The sequence below is a fragment of the Desmodus rotundus genome, chromosome 4 (assembly GCF_022682495.2).
Source record: "Desmodus rotundus isolate HL8 chromosome 4, HLdesRot8A.1, whole genome shotgun sequence".
In the NCBI taxonomy this organism is placed as follows: domain Eukaryota; kingdom Metazoa; phylum Chordata; class Mammalia; order Chiroptera; family Phyllostomidae; genus Desmodus; species Desmodus rotundus.
In genome coordinates this window covers 85,437,077-85,451,189 of record NC_071390.1, presented here as the reverse complement: position 1 = coordinate 85,451,189, position 14,113 = coordinate 85,437,077, and the positions used below count along the sequence as shown (strand labels likewise).

The window sequence follows — 14,113 nt, the reverse complement described above, 5'->3', positions numbered from 1 at the left end:
TTAAAAATTGTGAGTTTTGATGAGAACATGTAGGGGATAAAGAGCACTATTTTACATGAACAAAATAGAACTATGGATGGGTAGAAAAAAATTGAGGGCAATTTAATAGTACTTACCAAAATAAAAAAATATTTATCCTTTGTTCAAGAAATTTCCCATAATTTGCTGCTATATTAGGAAAATTACTTAGCCTATATATGCTGATTTCCTATCTGTAGAAAGCAGATGATAATATGTAGTATATATTTCATAAGCTTAATATGTAATTCATAGGATTATTGAGCATTAAACAAATTAATTCATAAAAATGCTTGTATACCAAAAAAATCAGTTATTTTTTATTATTATCTATAGAAATTTATTCTTTGAAAATATTTTGTAAATATATAGGAAAGTATTTTTAAGGGTGTTCACTACAACAATATTGTCATAATAAAACATTGGAGACAATCTCAATGACCTTTGCTAGGGATTAGTAAATAAATGGTGGTGTGTCTGTAGGAGGCAATACAAGGATCGGGTGGATGTGTGTGCTGGACAAGATATGACCTCATTCTAAATTCTGCCTCCATCCACAGTAATTGTGGAAATTGGTCCATTTATTAATCTCTCTGTGTCTCAGTTTCTTCAGCTATAAAAATGATAACAATAATACCACCTTATGAATCTGTGAGGAATCGATGAGACAGCACAAGTAAGTTTCTTAGAAGAGAATCAGGGAATGGTGAGCATCCCATACATCGTAGCATCACTTTGGAGTATTTTGTACCCTGGGTAAAAATCCAGGCAGGTCCAGAAGGACAGCCTGAGGGGAAGGTTTACTTTTTCCCTGTAGGTATTGTATAAAGGAGGTAAGTGAAAGATTCACTTATATAACCTTAAACATGGGTATAAATGTTCAAATATCTGTCAATTATTACTTTATCCTCTAGTTACAGCAAGAGAACAATAGTTCTCTTTCTTAATTTTGATTACAAATAAAAATTTTAATATATAAACTTGATTACCTCAACAGTAAATAATAAATATAAAAATAAAAAATGCTTCTTAGTCTTTGAGTAATTTATTTAAATTTGTGAGTTTAAGCAATACATGTCAATACCTACATGTGTGAAGAATAACACGAGTTGATGTTTTATTGGAAAGGCTGCTGTGACTGGCGGCGCTGGGCGATTACCACTTTGTATTACTTTACATTGAAATGACTTCCTAATAGAAAACAGTAGTAGTTATGCCAACACATGCCCTTTGTTTTCTGAGCCACTGAATCTCCTTAGGAGCAAGAACTCCTTCATATTCAGATTATCCAGAAAGTTTCCAAATGACTTTATGAAATAAGCAAATTTATAGCCTCAGTCAGATTCAAAAAGCAGATTTTCACTTTGTGTAGAAAAACTAAACATAGAGCAGATATGTATGGAATGGTAGATGAAAACACTCTTTCACACCGATTCATGTGCGGTATAGCAAGTAACCACTAAATGTAGTAGCTGGGGGGAATCTGGCTGGAATGGTTCCTTTTACAAGCCGTAGCCACACTTCCTGCCCGTAATTTAGTGCCAATAAGGCATCCCCAGTCAAAACCCTATCACAGTGTATCTCACTGTCAATATTTGCAGATTCAAACGCCAGCTTGTCTCTTCCATCGACCACTAAAAACCCAGAGATATGACCACTAAATGACTCAATAGTATACTTAAAGACATATACCCCAAGATATGGAATTCTGAATTTCCCAGTACTTGGAGTATAGGAAGATCCATAATTGACATCCAAATTATTAAATAGAATAGGACCAGGCGTAGTCATTCCATATGTATGAGATGCAAAAAATGCCACCATTGGTGCGTATCTGTAAGATCCTTTGGAAAAATCTGTTAAAGGAAAAAATAGAACAAGTTAATTTTTATGATTTTACTTTGCTTTGCCTTTTTTTATATCTGTAACATTTTATCTCAGGTACAGAAAGGGTTAGAAGAAACAAAAGGTATTTCATCATATTTAACAAGGGTTGGTGTGTCTGGGTGCCTCCCTGTCCTCTTGGCTGAGTTACCTGAATCACTTAGCATCTCTGAGCCTCGGTTTCTCCATTTAGATCAGGAAAGAAAAATAGTGACATTCTACCTCCCTCATAAAAATATCTCAAAGGTTAATTTGCATATTGCTTTGTTCTCTCCAGAGATAAAGGAATTCAAAGCCCCTTGAAGGAATTGAAGCTGACATGATGTAGAAACAATTTTTCCAACACCTCGTCAAAGAGTATCTAGAGGCTAAACGGAAACCAGATGAAGTCCTATGCAAAAAGAGAAGTAGACAAAAGGAATTGTCTATGTAATTAATGCCAAATGTACTAACAAAGGCTGAGACTTAAAAATAGACTACAAACTTTACTTTTCACTTTGTGGCATATTAAAAGCCTGATTTGAATATGTTTTTTGTTCTCACTAAAGAGAATGAATACATTTTAAATGTTGCATATATTTTCTTGTACAAAAAAAATCAGAAATGGCACATTCTTGAAGTAACTTTATAGAAACCAATAATTACAAAAGTAAATGGACAAAAAAAGACATCTTAGTCTACTCAATTAATTCGAGCATGTTCTAACAGTCCTTACCCAGTCAAAAGGTGAAGAGATGCTTTGCTAGTAAGCACTTAAGAAAGCTTAATTTAAATGACCATATCTGTTATGAGTGAAAAGTATATTGTTTAACAACTTGTTTAAGGAGAGTTTATATTATGTTTTAGGATTCCCCGGGGTGGGGGGGAACCTCTCTTTATTACACTAATATTGAAAATTTCAACAAGTGTGCATCAATGCGAATTTACTTGACAAAACGATGTTTCTACTTATAAATCATGTGCAATGTTCAGTTAAGTTTCAGAAGTAACAGGTATTAATGCTCGTGAGTCCAGATTAAACAGGCTTAAATATTCATTCATAAATATTTCCAAAACTGTTTTTGTATGTGACATTGAACTCAGGGGCGTTTGCACTTTCTTACCTGGAGCTAAAGCGTTTTCCTCCATGAGCCTGACGGTGCAGTTGTGACCAGTGAAAGGGTGTCGGCAGGCACAGATAAAACTGGTCCTTCCACTTATACACGTGCCCCCGTTCTGGCATGGGGACCTACTACACACTTCTTCTGTTACTGAAAAAAATCAAGATGAAAGAGGACAAAAGTGACCTATTTTCTGTAATTTCAAATCATAGTTTGCAGCACAATGAGAAAAAAATACTAAGATATAAGAAAAATGGATTCTCAGGTCCAGGCCTTCACTGTAGTCACGGGACTTCTTGAAAATCCCTTAACTCTCCGAACTCTCTTGCTTCTTCAAAGTGGGAATAATTCTGTGGTGCATTGCATTTATTTGTGTGGGAATATTAATATTTTGGTTAGCTGTCCACAGAATCATGTAAGTTTGAAACTGGTACATGATAAAGATAATATTTCAAATCATTGGAGAAGCAAAATACCTATTCAATACATTGTGCAATACATAATTGGAATTTACAAATTTATAATTTACATAAAAACATAAATTCTACATGCACAAACACACTAAGTGTAAAAAAACCTCATATGATTGCACTATAATCAAATAAAAGAAATATCCTCATAGAGATGTAAAATTTTGGCAAACTTTTTCAAAACAAAACAAAATAAAACCAAGAAGTTGTAACAGGTAAAATCCTGAAGTTTGTCACTGGAAAAATTAAAACTCATTTGCAAAAAAAGCAACCATTATCAAAATTCAAAGCTAAGTGAAAGCAAAACAACAGAGCACCAATCTAATGACTGATATCCGTAACATATGAGAAGTGTGGCCCATCCAAACAACAAAAACTGTAACCCCTCTGGTAAGATAGAGACTCCAGACACACTTCCTACGTATCCGCAGGTGTTCTTTATGACATCATTTGCATTAGTGCAATATTCTAAGACATAGAATGAGCATTGATGGGGGACTTGTTAAATGAAGTACAGTATCATTTCACTAAGGAATATTGGAGAGCAGTTTAAGAATGTGGACATCCGATATATTGAGAACAGTAACTTCCAGTCCATGCATTAGACATAGAATAACTTTACTTATTTAGAAAGCCTCAAATTATAAATATGGTTATAAACATACTAGTTATGTAAATGCAGGGAAAAGGTTACAATACTGGTATTACTGGCCACAGGTATCCCTATGGCACCACCTTGTGGTAACAAACAGTTTACAGTCCACGCATTTCAATGATTTTTTAATTTAGGGTTATTTCCTTTTTTTTAACATTTTTCTCAGGAAGTGCTGTCTATAAATATTTTATATACATTTGACTTTATATTTAAATAATTCAAATTCACATAAAAATGTGACCACTTCATGCTTCTATTCTTAGAATTTTTGGCAAAGAAAATATAGCTTATACAATTAAGAAGTGATTTAAATTATATTGGTATATTCTCTGCAATATGCCATAAACTATTTTTCCAACTAAGAACACATCAAAATATTACATATGTAATATCTTTTAACAAATGTTTTATGGCCTACATTTCTTTAACATTATTTCTCAACTATGTGAATAGGTTATTAAACCTTACCATTTGCTGCTAGCTATCATTCTAAAATCTAGCCCGTTGCTTGCTGGCTTTAAAAACTTTAATGATTCTCCATTACCTACAATGAATTCTTTATGTCAAAGCACCGGCTACATCTGCTTTCACATTCTCGGAATCCAGCACAGTGATCATCTCATGGGATAGTATTCAGTCAACACGTTTCACTGGGAATGAATCAACTGCTCAGAGGAGCTGAGGGAATGTTGACTTATTTATGTAACCTGATTAGCTCTGTAATTCTTATTTTCCCAGGTGGGAAAATGCTATTGTCACCTGTAGACTCTGCACTGCCCATGGATCAAGGATAAAATCTGTCCCTAGGCAGGAGAATTCTCTTGTTCCAGGCAGGAGAATTTTGGGAACTCTAAGAAACGTGTTTTCCTGTGTTGCTGTTAGCTCTACTGTGAGTGTACATGATCAGGGCCATTGGCTTCTGCTTAGTGTCCAGGACGTGCATTCCATTCTTCTCCTCCTCCTGTCCCATTACCTCTAGAAACAGGGTCTTGCCTTTCTCTCTTTTTTTGAGTCATTTCAGAGGGTGCCACTTATTTAAGTTCCTTGTAGGGTCATTCGTCTAGAGTAGGGGTCCCCTTGAGTCTAATAAGGGCCTGCACTTCCTCTAACGGCTGTGGTAGCTCACATTTGCTGAGACCACACACAGTTCCCCTTGCCGGACATCTGTCATTGTGCCTACAGAGCATCTGCCTGGGGTACCTCACCCACTGCTCTGCACCTGCTTCTGCACGTGTTTTCTACACCTTTCTCGGCCTTCTTGATGTTTGAGATACCTCTGGTCTCTAGGTCCCTGCGAAAATAACCTACATTACAGTACGTAAAATTATGCCTATGGTTCCCAGAACCGGACATGCTGTGGATGGAGTCTAATCAGAGCAAGCCTTGGTAACAGTCGTCATAGAGAAATGACCTCACACTTCTGTTAACATCACATGAGCGTTAAGTGTTCATTGTCCACTGTTGCACCTGTATCACACTCTGTCATAACAGGATTTCTGGGCTCTGACATCACTGATGGCGTTTAACACCCCATACTTATTTGACTCATTTTAACAAGAATTCACAATTATTACTGATAATTAAATGTATCTTATTGCATTTGACTTATCATCTCTGGTCTTTGTTTTGATTCGTATGCAATGTTTTAACCACCCCTCCCAGCTTTGATATCATTTTCAAAGATATGTTTTAACTGTTCATCCAAGGCATCGATACAAATATGTTATGAATCAGTGTCAAGTACATAGCTTTATAACACACAACTAAAGATTGATTGGCAGTGATTTATCAACTGAAACTATTTGTACTTTGCTATACAATTAGCTACAAATCTTACAAATTTTATCTGACTTTCATTTTTCTACTTGATTTATAAAATACTTAAACATTGTTAGGCACCTTTATCAATTTCTGTGCATATCTCTGCTCAATAGGTAATTTGTTTTTGAATTAACAACGAAAGACTTCAATAGAACATCATTTTCTTTTTGACATCTTTACTATCCCTGTCAAAAGTTTTAATTACATGTAATTCCCTTAATTATTGTCTGATGTTTGGAAGTTCACTTAATAAATGTCCTTCTTAATTCCAAGTAGGTGTGAGCTTTGTGAGGTAAGGGCTGAGGTCTTCTATTGCATAAATTCGGTGTCCCCACTGAACAGCACGGTGCCTGTATACAGAAGCGCTAAAGTGTCCTTCTACAGATGAACAAACAAAGGAATGAAAGATTGCCTAGATGACCACATCGTTCTTATCCAATATTTTATCACTTCACAGTTTCTCAAAAAATTACGGTTTTCTTTTTTAATCAACAAGCAGTGTTTATTGTGCAATTCCAATAGTTTTTTGTGGTGCCTTAGTTTAGAATGAGTCTTCATAGCCATTTCTACTGCCTAGTTTAGGCTAAAAGTAACAATTTAGTTATGATCTATAAATTTCATGATATTTCTTCAAACATTAAAGGACTAAAAGTACTGAGGATTTATAATTTTACAAATATTCTAAATTACACAGATTTATTATTCATTTTATGAAATAATCAAAGTGATTTGATTATCGGGAAGAAAATTGCTGAAAGAGTCCTTCCAATATAGCTATGACTTCTTTAAAACTCTAAACCAAAAGCAGAACGATGGTGAAATAAGGATTTCTCAATCACCAGGAACGAGCCAACTTTGAGATAAGGCACGAGCTGATATTTTTACCTCTCTTCTGTTTGCGCGGCATGCAGGTGGCGTGATGCCACTGGCACGTTTTTCTACAGACCGGGACTCATTTCAAGCATACTTTCCACAACTTTTCTACTTTGGGCTTCAAGGCTTTTAAACTATTTCTAATCCATTTCTTTTCTTTAATGCAGATTAGTGCAATTAGTTGAGCAATTCTGCCAACTCAACATCCCGCTGTCTCAGGCAGTAGTATACCTGACCTGTTAGTATTCATCTCCCGCTCTGAGCCCGGCTAGAGTTACTTTGCCATTGTCTTGCAATGTTTATGGGTCTCAGTTTGTTCTGGGTTTTGCTTTCTGGATCCTGATAAATGTGTTCAAATTACACTTTTCTATTAATCCTACTTCCATATTTCATAAACATCCATGTTAAATTTGAAATGGAGAGCTCTCTACATTTTCAAATCCTTCTGCCTTTGCTAACATTTGCCATTCTTATCACATTATACTTACTTGCTTAATGTATAAGCCCCATGAGAAGAGACACTGTTGAATTTACCACTCTATTCACTCATTCTCTCTCAGTGCCCATTCAGAATTTACTCAATAGATATTTAATAAATAAAATGAAGAGGCACATTGTATTGATAGCTTCTACTTCATTCTTATTTTTATTTACATTATAAATAATGTTATATATAATATGATTTATATGTTATTTTACTTTTATTTATTATTTATTTGAATTAATAATTAATTGACATTTTATTGTTTAGTTGTTTTAGCATCAAGATATTTTTTATTTCTTTATTTAAACAACAATTTCTCAGCGGGCAGATAACCCCTACTTGTGGCAGAAGAGTTTCCAGGGGGTTAGTGAGGGACCTGCCATCGCCTCTGGGTCAGTTGTGCCACACACAGGTGAGAGCGTCACACAAATAAATCCTCTACAGGATTCTGCACTAGGGAATGTGCCTGCCCAAGGTTGACACTTCGTTTGTCTTTCATCCTGGAGTATTTTGACTGTCATACTGTGACTACATTAATTTTCAGTGCTACTATGTCTCCTCATTTATCAAAATTGTGTCTATTAAATATGGCTTATCCTCCTAGTGCTCTAGAAATACTTCATAGGACCCATCCAGCAACTTCTAGAAGTGCCAATATTTATGTTAAAATTTTAAATTCATTGATTTAGTTACTCATATTCTGTTCGTGGGTGTACAGGTGGATGAAAATATTACTTCCAACTGTCTTTGCAACTTTTTCTTCAAATTATCAGTTTTAATTTTGTTCTTATTATATTCATCTATTGTTCTTGATAATAGTTTCTGGGATATTTTTTTCCCAACTTTTTAAATTCAATCAATCAGCAATCTTTACCAAATGTATTAGCCCTGTCTCAAAAAATTTACCCTTCTCATCAAACTATTCTTTTATCTTAAGCCATGACTGAGGAGATTCAATGTTTTTGTATTTGATATTATCAACTGTTTTCACCATCTTCTTCAGAGTCACAACCTTTAGTCAGAAGAAGAATAAAAAACACTGGCAAATATATTAAAATATATCCAACATAATTAGTCATTAGAAAAATGCAAAATAAAATTACAAGATACTATAAACCTATTAAAATGACATAATGAACACTATTGACAATGCCAAGTGCTAACAAGATGTGAAACAATTAAAGTTCCCATATATTACTAGTGCAAATGTGCGATGCTGGCAATTCCTCATGGAGTTGAACTGTACTTATCTTGCAATCGAGCTACACAACTCCCACATATTTATGCAAGAAAAAGGAAAACTTATGTTCACACAGTCTTGTATTTGAATGTTTATAGCAGCTCTATGCATAACCCCCCCAAACTAGGAACAACCAAAACGTCCTTCAACTGGTACAGGGTCAATCTGCAGAAGGCCCATACAACGAACTACTACTCAGTAATGAAAAGGAATGCACGCAAGAACATGGATGAATCTCAGACATATATATACTAAGTTAAAACAAGACTCAAAAGCCCACACACACAGTTTATGGTTTCATTTATAAAATATTCCGGAAAAGATAAAACTGAAGGGAAGGAAATAGATCTCTGGTTGCCAGTGACTGGGAGTGGAGGAAGGGGTCAGCTACAAAGACACAGAAGGAAATTGGGGGGTTCTATATCCTAATTGTAGTGATGATTACATGACTAGGCAATTATCAAAACTCATAGATTTACATCAAAAACAGCACATTTAACTATGTAAATTACGCCACAAACAAACAAACTTATCTCTTTCAAGTCCCTCGATTTCCTACCGAGGATGTCAAAATCACTGAAGGTATATGCCAGGCTCTTTACTTTTTTGATTGTAGAATTTGCATTTATTTATTTATTTTAATAAATAAAGTGTCCCCAAAGTAATGCCCCTGCTCCTTGATTTCCATTTCATCCCATTAACATTTAGAGTTGACATTCTCATTATATCGGGGCTAGATGATTGTAGCAGTTTCAAAATCACTTTTCCTGACCCTAAACAACCTCTGTCCATATAGCTTTGAAATATATTTCCCTAACACTATACAATGTAAACATCACTGCATGTTGAAATCTTGTATTTTTAAGTGTTTCAGGCAAACTTTTCAGGGGAATTCAAAGTGTGCATGCATTTACACACACACACACACATCATACCCAAGACACCTTCATAGATTACCCGAGGTAGTTCACATTGATAGTCTCTGAAGAGAAATTTGGCCGTGTTTATAATTTTCTTTAAAATGTACATTCTATTTTACTTCTTGGATATATCTTAAGGAAAATAAAATTAGAGATAAGCACAAAGATTTCTGTAGTAGTGCAGCTTTACCTAAAATAGAGAAAATTTTGAAAATGTCCTAAAAGTTAAAAGTAGAATGCAAGATTAAAATGTCGGCACATTCTTTCCTGTGGTGAAGAGATAGTATAACCATCTAGGACATGAGGGAGATAGAGTGCCTGGGTTTGAATCCCAGGGCCAAAACTAACGAACTCTGCAGCTTTGTACAAGTTATTCAACCCTTCTTACACGGTCTCCTCATCTGTGAAGTAGAAATAATAACAGCACCATGGACAGAAATTGTTTTGCAACTCAAATATATTAACTATATGAAGCAATATAAGCTTAGTACATAGTATTAGAATATGTGGGGAAAAACATTTTGGATGAAAATATTAATCACATAGTAAATGCTTATGATAAATTGTAATTATTATAATTATTATAAATATGTATAAGATAAAAAACTGACTTTATTTGAGGGCTTACTATATGCCAGCCTATTTTCTTTATATTTTAGGAACATTCCATATTTTCCATAATGAATATATGTTACTCATGGAGCCAGAAAAACCATTTTTAACCCCTCCCGAAACTCCAGTTGCCTTCTCACACTGAAGTATACGTACCACTTTGTGGACGGGCATACTGACTGTCTAATCATATTTTTCAGTAGTCCCTGAGATGGACCTTATGTTCTATTCTGTTCTAGTTCTTATTTCCACAATTTTTTCTCTGTTATTTTGTTTATACAAGTCCTCCTTTTATCTCTATGGGATTTCCCCACTTTTTTAAAAAAGAGTTTGAGTTCCAGGACACATGTATTTTCCTTGTTCCAATCATGATTTCTCTTTATTTTTAAATGAGATCTCTCTCTCTCTCTCTCTCCCCCACCTTCCTTCCCTCCCTCTTTCTCCTGCTCTCTTTCCATATAAGAAATCTTCATGTTTATATCTTCAGATTTATTCTTTTTCTCTAGCTATCTAATTTACTTCCGTGTCCACAAGTAATCACCCCTGGATACAAAATTTCCAACTTTTATCTGATTCCAGATCCATATTACTAATGGACTTTTGAACATGCCTGCAGAGATAATAAATCTTTAATGTGTCACAGACTAAGGTTCTCTTCCTGTGTACATCTGCGCTTCCTCCTTGACCTTCCTATTTCTAATAACAGAATGATTAACTTCTCAATCGCTGATACTTTATTTAATCTTTGGGGTTACTCTTTATTCTGAGTGTGTATTTTCAATTAGTTTTTGTTTTCTACTAAGAGTATGTTCACATTTAACTAACATTTCCAGATTCGATTTTATTCCTACCTCTGTCACCTAGTTGAGGTAATGATTTTCTCACTGTTCAGTCTGAATAATGCACATACATAGTTATGCCATGCTCTTGCATAAAAAAAGCTTTAACTGTTACTAACAGAATGAATTTAAACATACTACCCTCAACACAGTGTGAAAATGGTCGAATGAAAGACTGCCCAGCTCAAGACCGCAGCTTGTATGAGATTTGCCCAAACACTCAGTTCTTAAGAAGACACTAAACTCTTACAACAATGAACAATAACACTCATCCAACACTTTGTATAGTCTGTGGCATCTTTCTTTTCTTTCACATTCAAAATAGTTTTATAATAACATAGCCTTCATAAACACATGGCAAAAAATAAAAAACATAAAATGTAACCAAACGTCACATTGCTCCACAACACATCCTCCACTATCAAATTTTTCTAAAACAAACTTACAAAGCTTCTGAGCCAGAGCCTTGCTTTCTATTCCTTTCTTTTCCCAGTTTCTTGCAGATTTCACTTGTTTTCTAACAAATGGCGTCCATCCTATCATCTTATCTAATAATGCTGCAATCTGCTCCTAATATGCCACAGTACTCTGATTTCCCTTACTTTTCTCTATTTTTTCTTTTGTGTGTAGCATTTATCTCCTTTGAACATACCATGTAATTTATATTTTTATTCAGGAAGACAGGGATTTTTTAACATCATGATACACTCAAAGCATTTAGAACACTACCTGATACAAGGTGGCACAGAATTAACACCTCTTAAATTGAATAGTTATGAATTGTTACGATTTTCCAAAAAGAATAATATTAAAGATAGTTTATCTTGATTCTAAGACAAAACTGCTTAAATGAGTTTAAGCATTATATTTTGAGCGGATATAACACTGCATAATAAAAATGATCTTGTACTTTTCCTGTATCTTTCTTTAATCAAGGAAAATGTTTTACAAACATTGTGAGGCCGATCTTTTTCTTTTTAAAAAATCTTTTATTTACTAATTTATTTTTAGAGAGAGGGGAAAGGAGGGAGAAAGAGAGGGAGAGAAACATCCATGTGTGGTTGCTTCTTGCCCACCTCCAACTGGGGGACCTTGCCCTCAACCCAGGCATGTGCCCTGACTGTGAATTGAACCAGCGATCTTTTGGTTCACAGGCCGGCACTCAATCCACTGAGCCATAACAGCCAGGGCTTGAGACAGATCTTTTTTAAGCAAAATTCTTAACTTACTATTACACATGGTGTTATGAATATTTAATTTGCAACAAAGGTACTGAGTTTAGTTTATATTTGACAGGTAATGCTGATGTCTTATTATTTCTCACATAGTTATTTGAGTTATTATTTTTCATGACTTCTCATTTACACTGGTAGTGCTAGAAAATACTTACATTCTAATGTCCACATAACCATGCTCGTCCCACTACAACTTTGTCTCCTCTCCATATTCTCTCCTGACTTCCCTCTCCCCAACCACCCTGTAAAGGTTGCTGTTTGCTGACTCTGCTCCTTTTTCTGGTGTCTCTGCAGCATGCTTTTCCCCGGGCTTATCTTAATTACATCTAGAGTTTTAAAACACCATTCTACTGTTGATGTCTCTTAAATCTTAATTTCAAAATTTAACAATTATTTAAGATGATAAAATCTAGAATATACAGAATTCTTAAAGGAGTGTTGATTAACCATAAAAAATGACTTCCTATTTTTTGGAAAATTTAGATATATATTTTGGTTGCTATATCATTCTAACACAAGACATACAATAACTTTCACTGGTTTCTTTAGTTCTCCAAACACTGTAATAATTTTATTGGCAATTTATTTTTGGAGTTGTAGAGATGTGAGTTTAGATCAATCAACAGTGATAACAATAAAGTGCCATATGATTGTCCTCCTAAAATGACATTCAAAATAGATTAGAATAATTCAAATTAAATTTATAGGAAAATACTTATTTCTTTTCAAAATCATTAATAAGCTGTGTATAGAAAAATTGACAATTAAAAACTGTTAAAGTATGTTTTTCAAACTCCATATGCAGTTAACATATGGCACAGCTATTGTTTTTTGAATTTTATTGTCATTGTTTATGCTGTTACAGTTGTTCCTGCTTTTTCTCCCTTTCCCCTCCTCCACCCAGCCTCACCCTTCCCCACCCCAAGCCAATTCCCATATTGCTGTCCGTGTCCACATGTTAACGCATAAATATTCTTCAGTTAATGCCTTCACCATCTTTCACCCTGTCCCCACCTTCCCCGGCCTCCTTTCTGGCAGATGTCAGTCTGTTTTACATACCTAAGCTTCTGTCACTGTTTTGTTCGTTAAAAATATTGTAGCATAAAAACACAGCTATTATTTTTATGCTACACTTTTTTGTCAAGATGCAAGTATCCTGTTCACTTAGATGGCTGTGCAACAAGTTCCCAATATGTGACAATAATCCCTGCACCTGCATTTTCATGTTTAATAATCAATGTAGCACAAAATATCATGTTTAATAATCAATATAGCACAAAATAATATGTGCAAGTTTGAATTTATAATGTTTTTAATGATCAGTAGAAAGATATCTATTCATTGTATTTCATTACAGGCTAGTTCATAATCAAATTTTGTTTCAAGTCCCTGTTGTCAAAAAAAAAGGAAAAACCTGAAACAGTTGAGAAATAGCTCCTGTGATCCTTGTCAGACAAAGAACCCAAGCACATGCAGTGACGACATAAGCAGAACCTAGTGCTCTGTCCCATTTCCTTCTACCAGAACACGTGATGTAGATTTGGGTTGAGACGTGAGCATCAAATGCATGGGTTTCTGACTGTTCACCTTAGATATCATAGCCACATCATTGCAAGACAAGGTGCAGAAAAGGTTGTCAATTTGTCAGCATTCTCTCTTCAACTGTTGTCTTTCCCATGAAGGGGAATCTTATGAAACACTAGGGGAGTCTCTTTTTTTCTCCTAGGGAATCATGAACAAAAAGTAGTTCATTTAATATCTGCTTAAACACTGATTTGCTTTATTGACACAACCGGGAGGCTATCCCCAGCAGACAGGCTTGCTAGTCAGTTCTGACACAAAGACTATCTTTAAGATGATGAGTTAAAAAAAGGGTCAATATAGCAGGCCTGAGGACATAAGGAAGTACATAGGAAGCCTGTACGTGGATTTCCCCAGACTCTGCCTGCGATTGTCCCTTGC

The 14,113-nt window shown here is 34.9% G+C and overlaps 1 protein-coding gene across 2 annotated transcripts in view; it reads right to left on the bottom strand.

Moving 5' to 3' along the window:
- Positions 1-385: 385 nt before the first annotated feature.
- MMRN1 (multimerin 1) overlaps positions 386-14,113 on the bottom strand; it is a 68,321-nt gene continuing 54,593 nt past the window's right edge. For both annotated transcript variants that reach the window (XM_045183796.3, XM_045183795.2), the window contains 2 exons: positions 3,006-3,152; positions 386-1,874 (listed from right to left, as the gene is read on the bottom strand). In XM_045183796.3, coding sequence (XP_045039731.2) covers positions 1,453-1,874; positions 3,006-3,152 — 569 coding nt within the window. In that variant the 3' untranslated portion in view covers positions 386-1,452. The remainder of the gene's footprint in view (positions 1,875-3,005; positions 3,153-14,113) is intronic.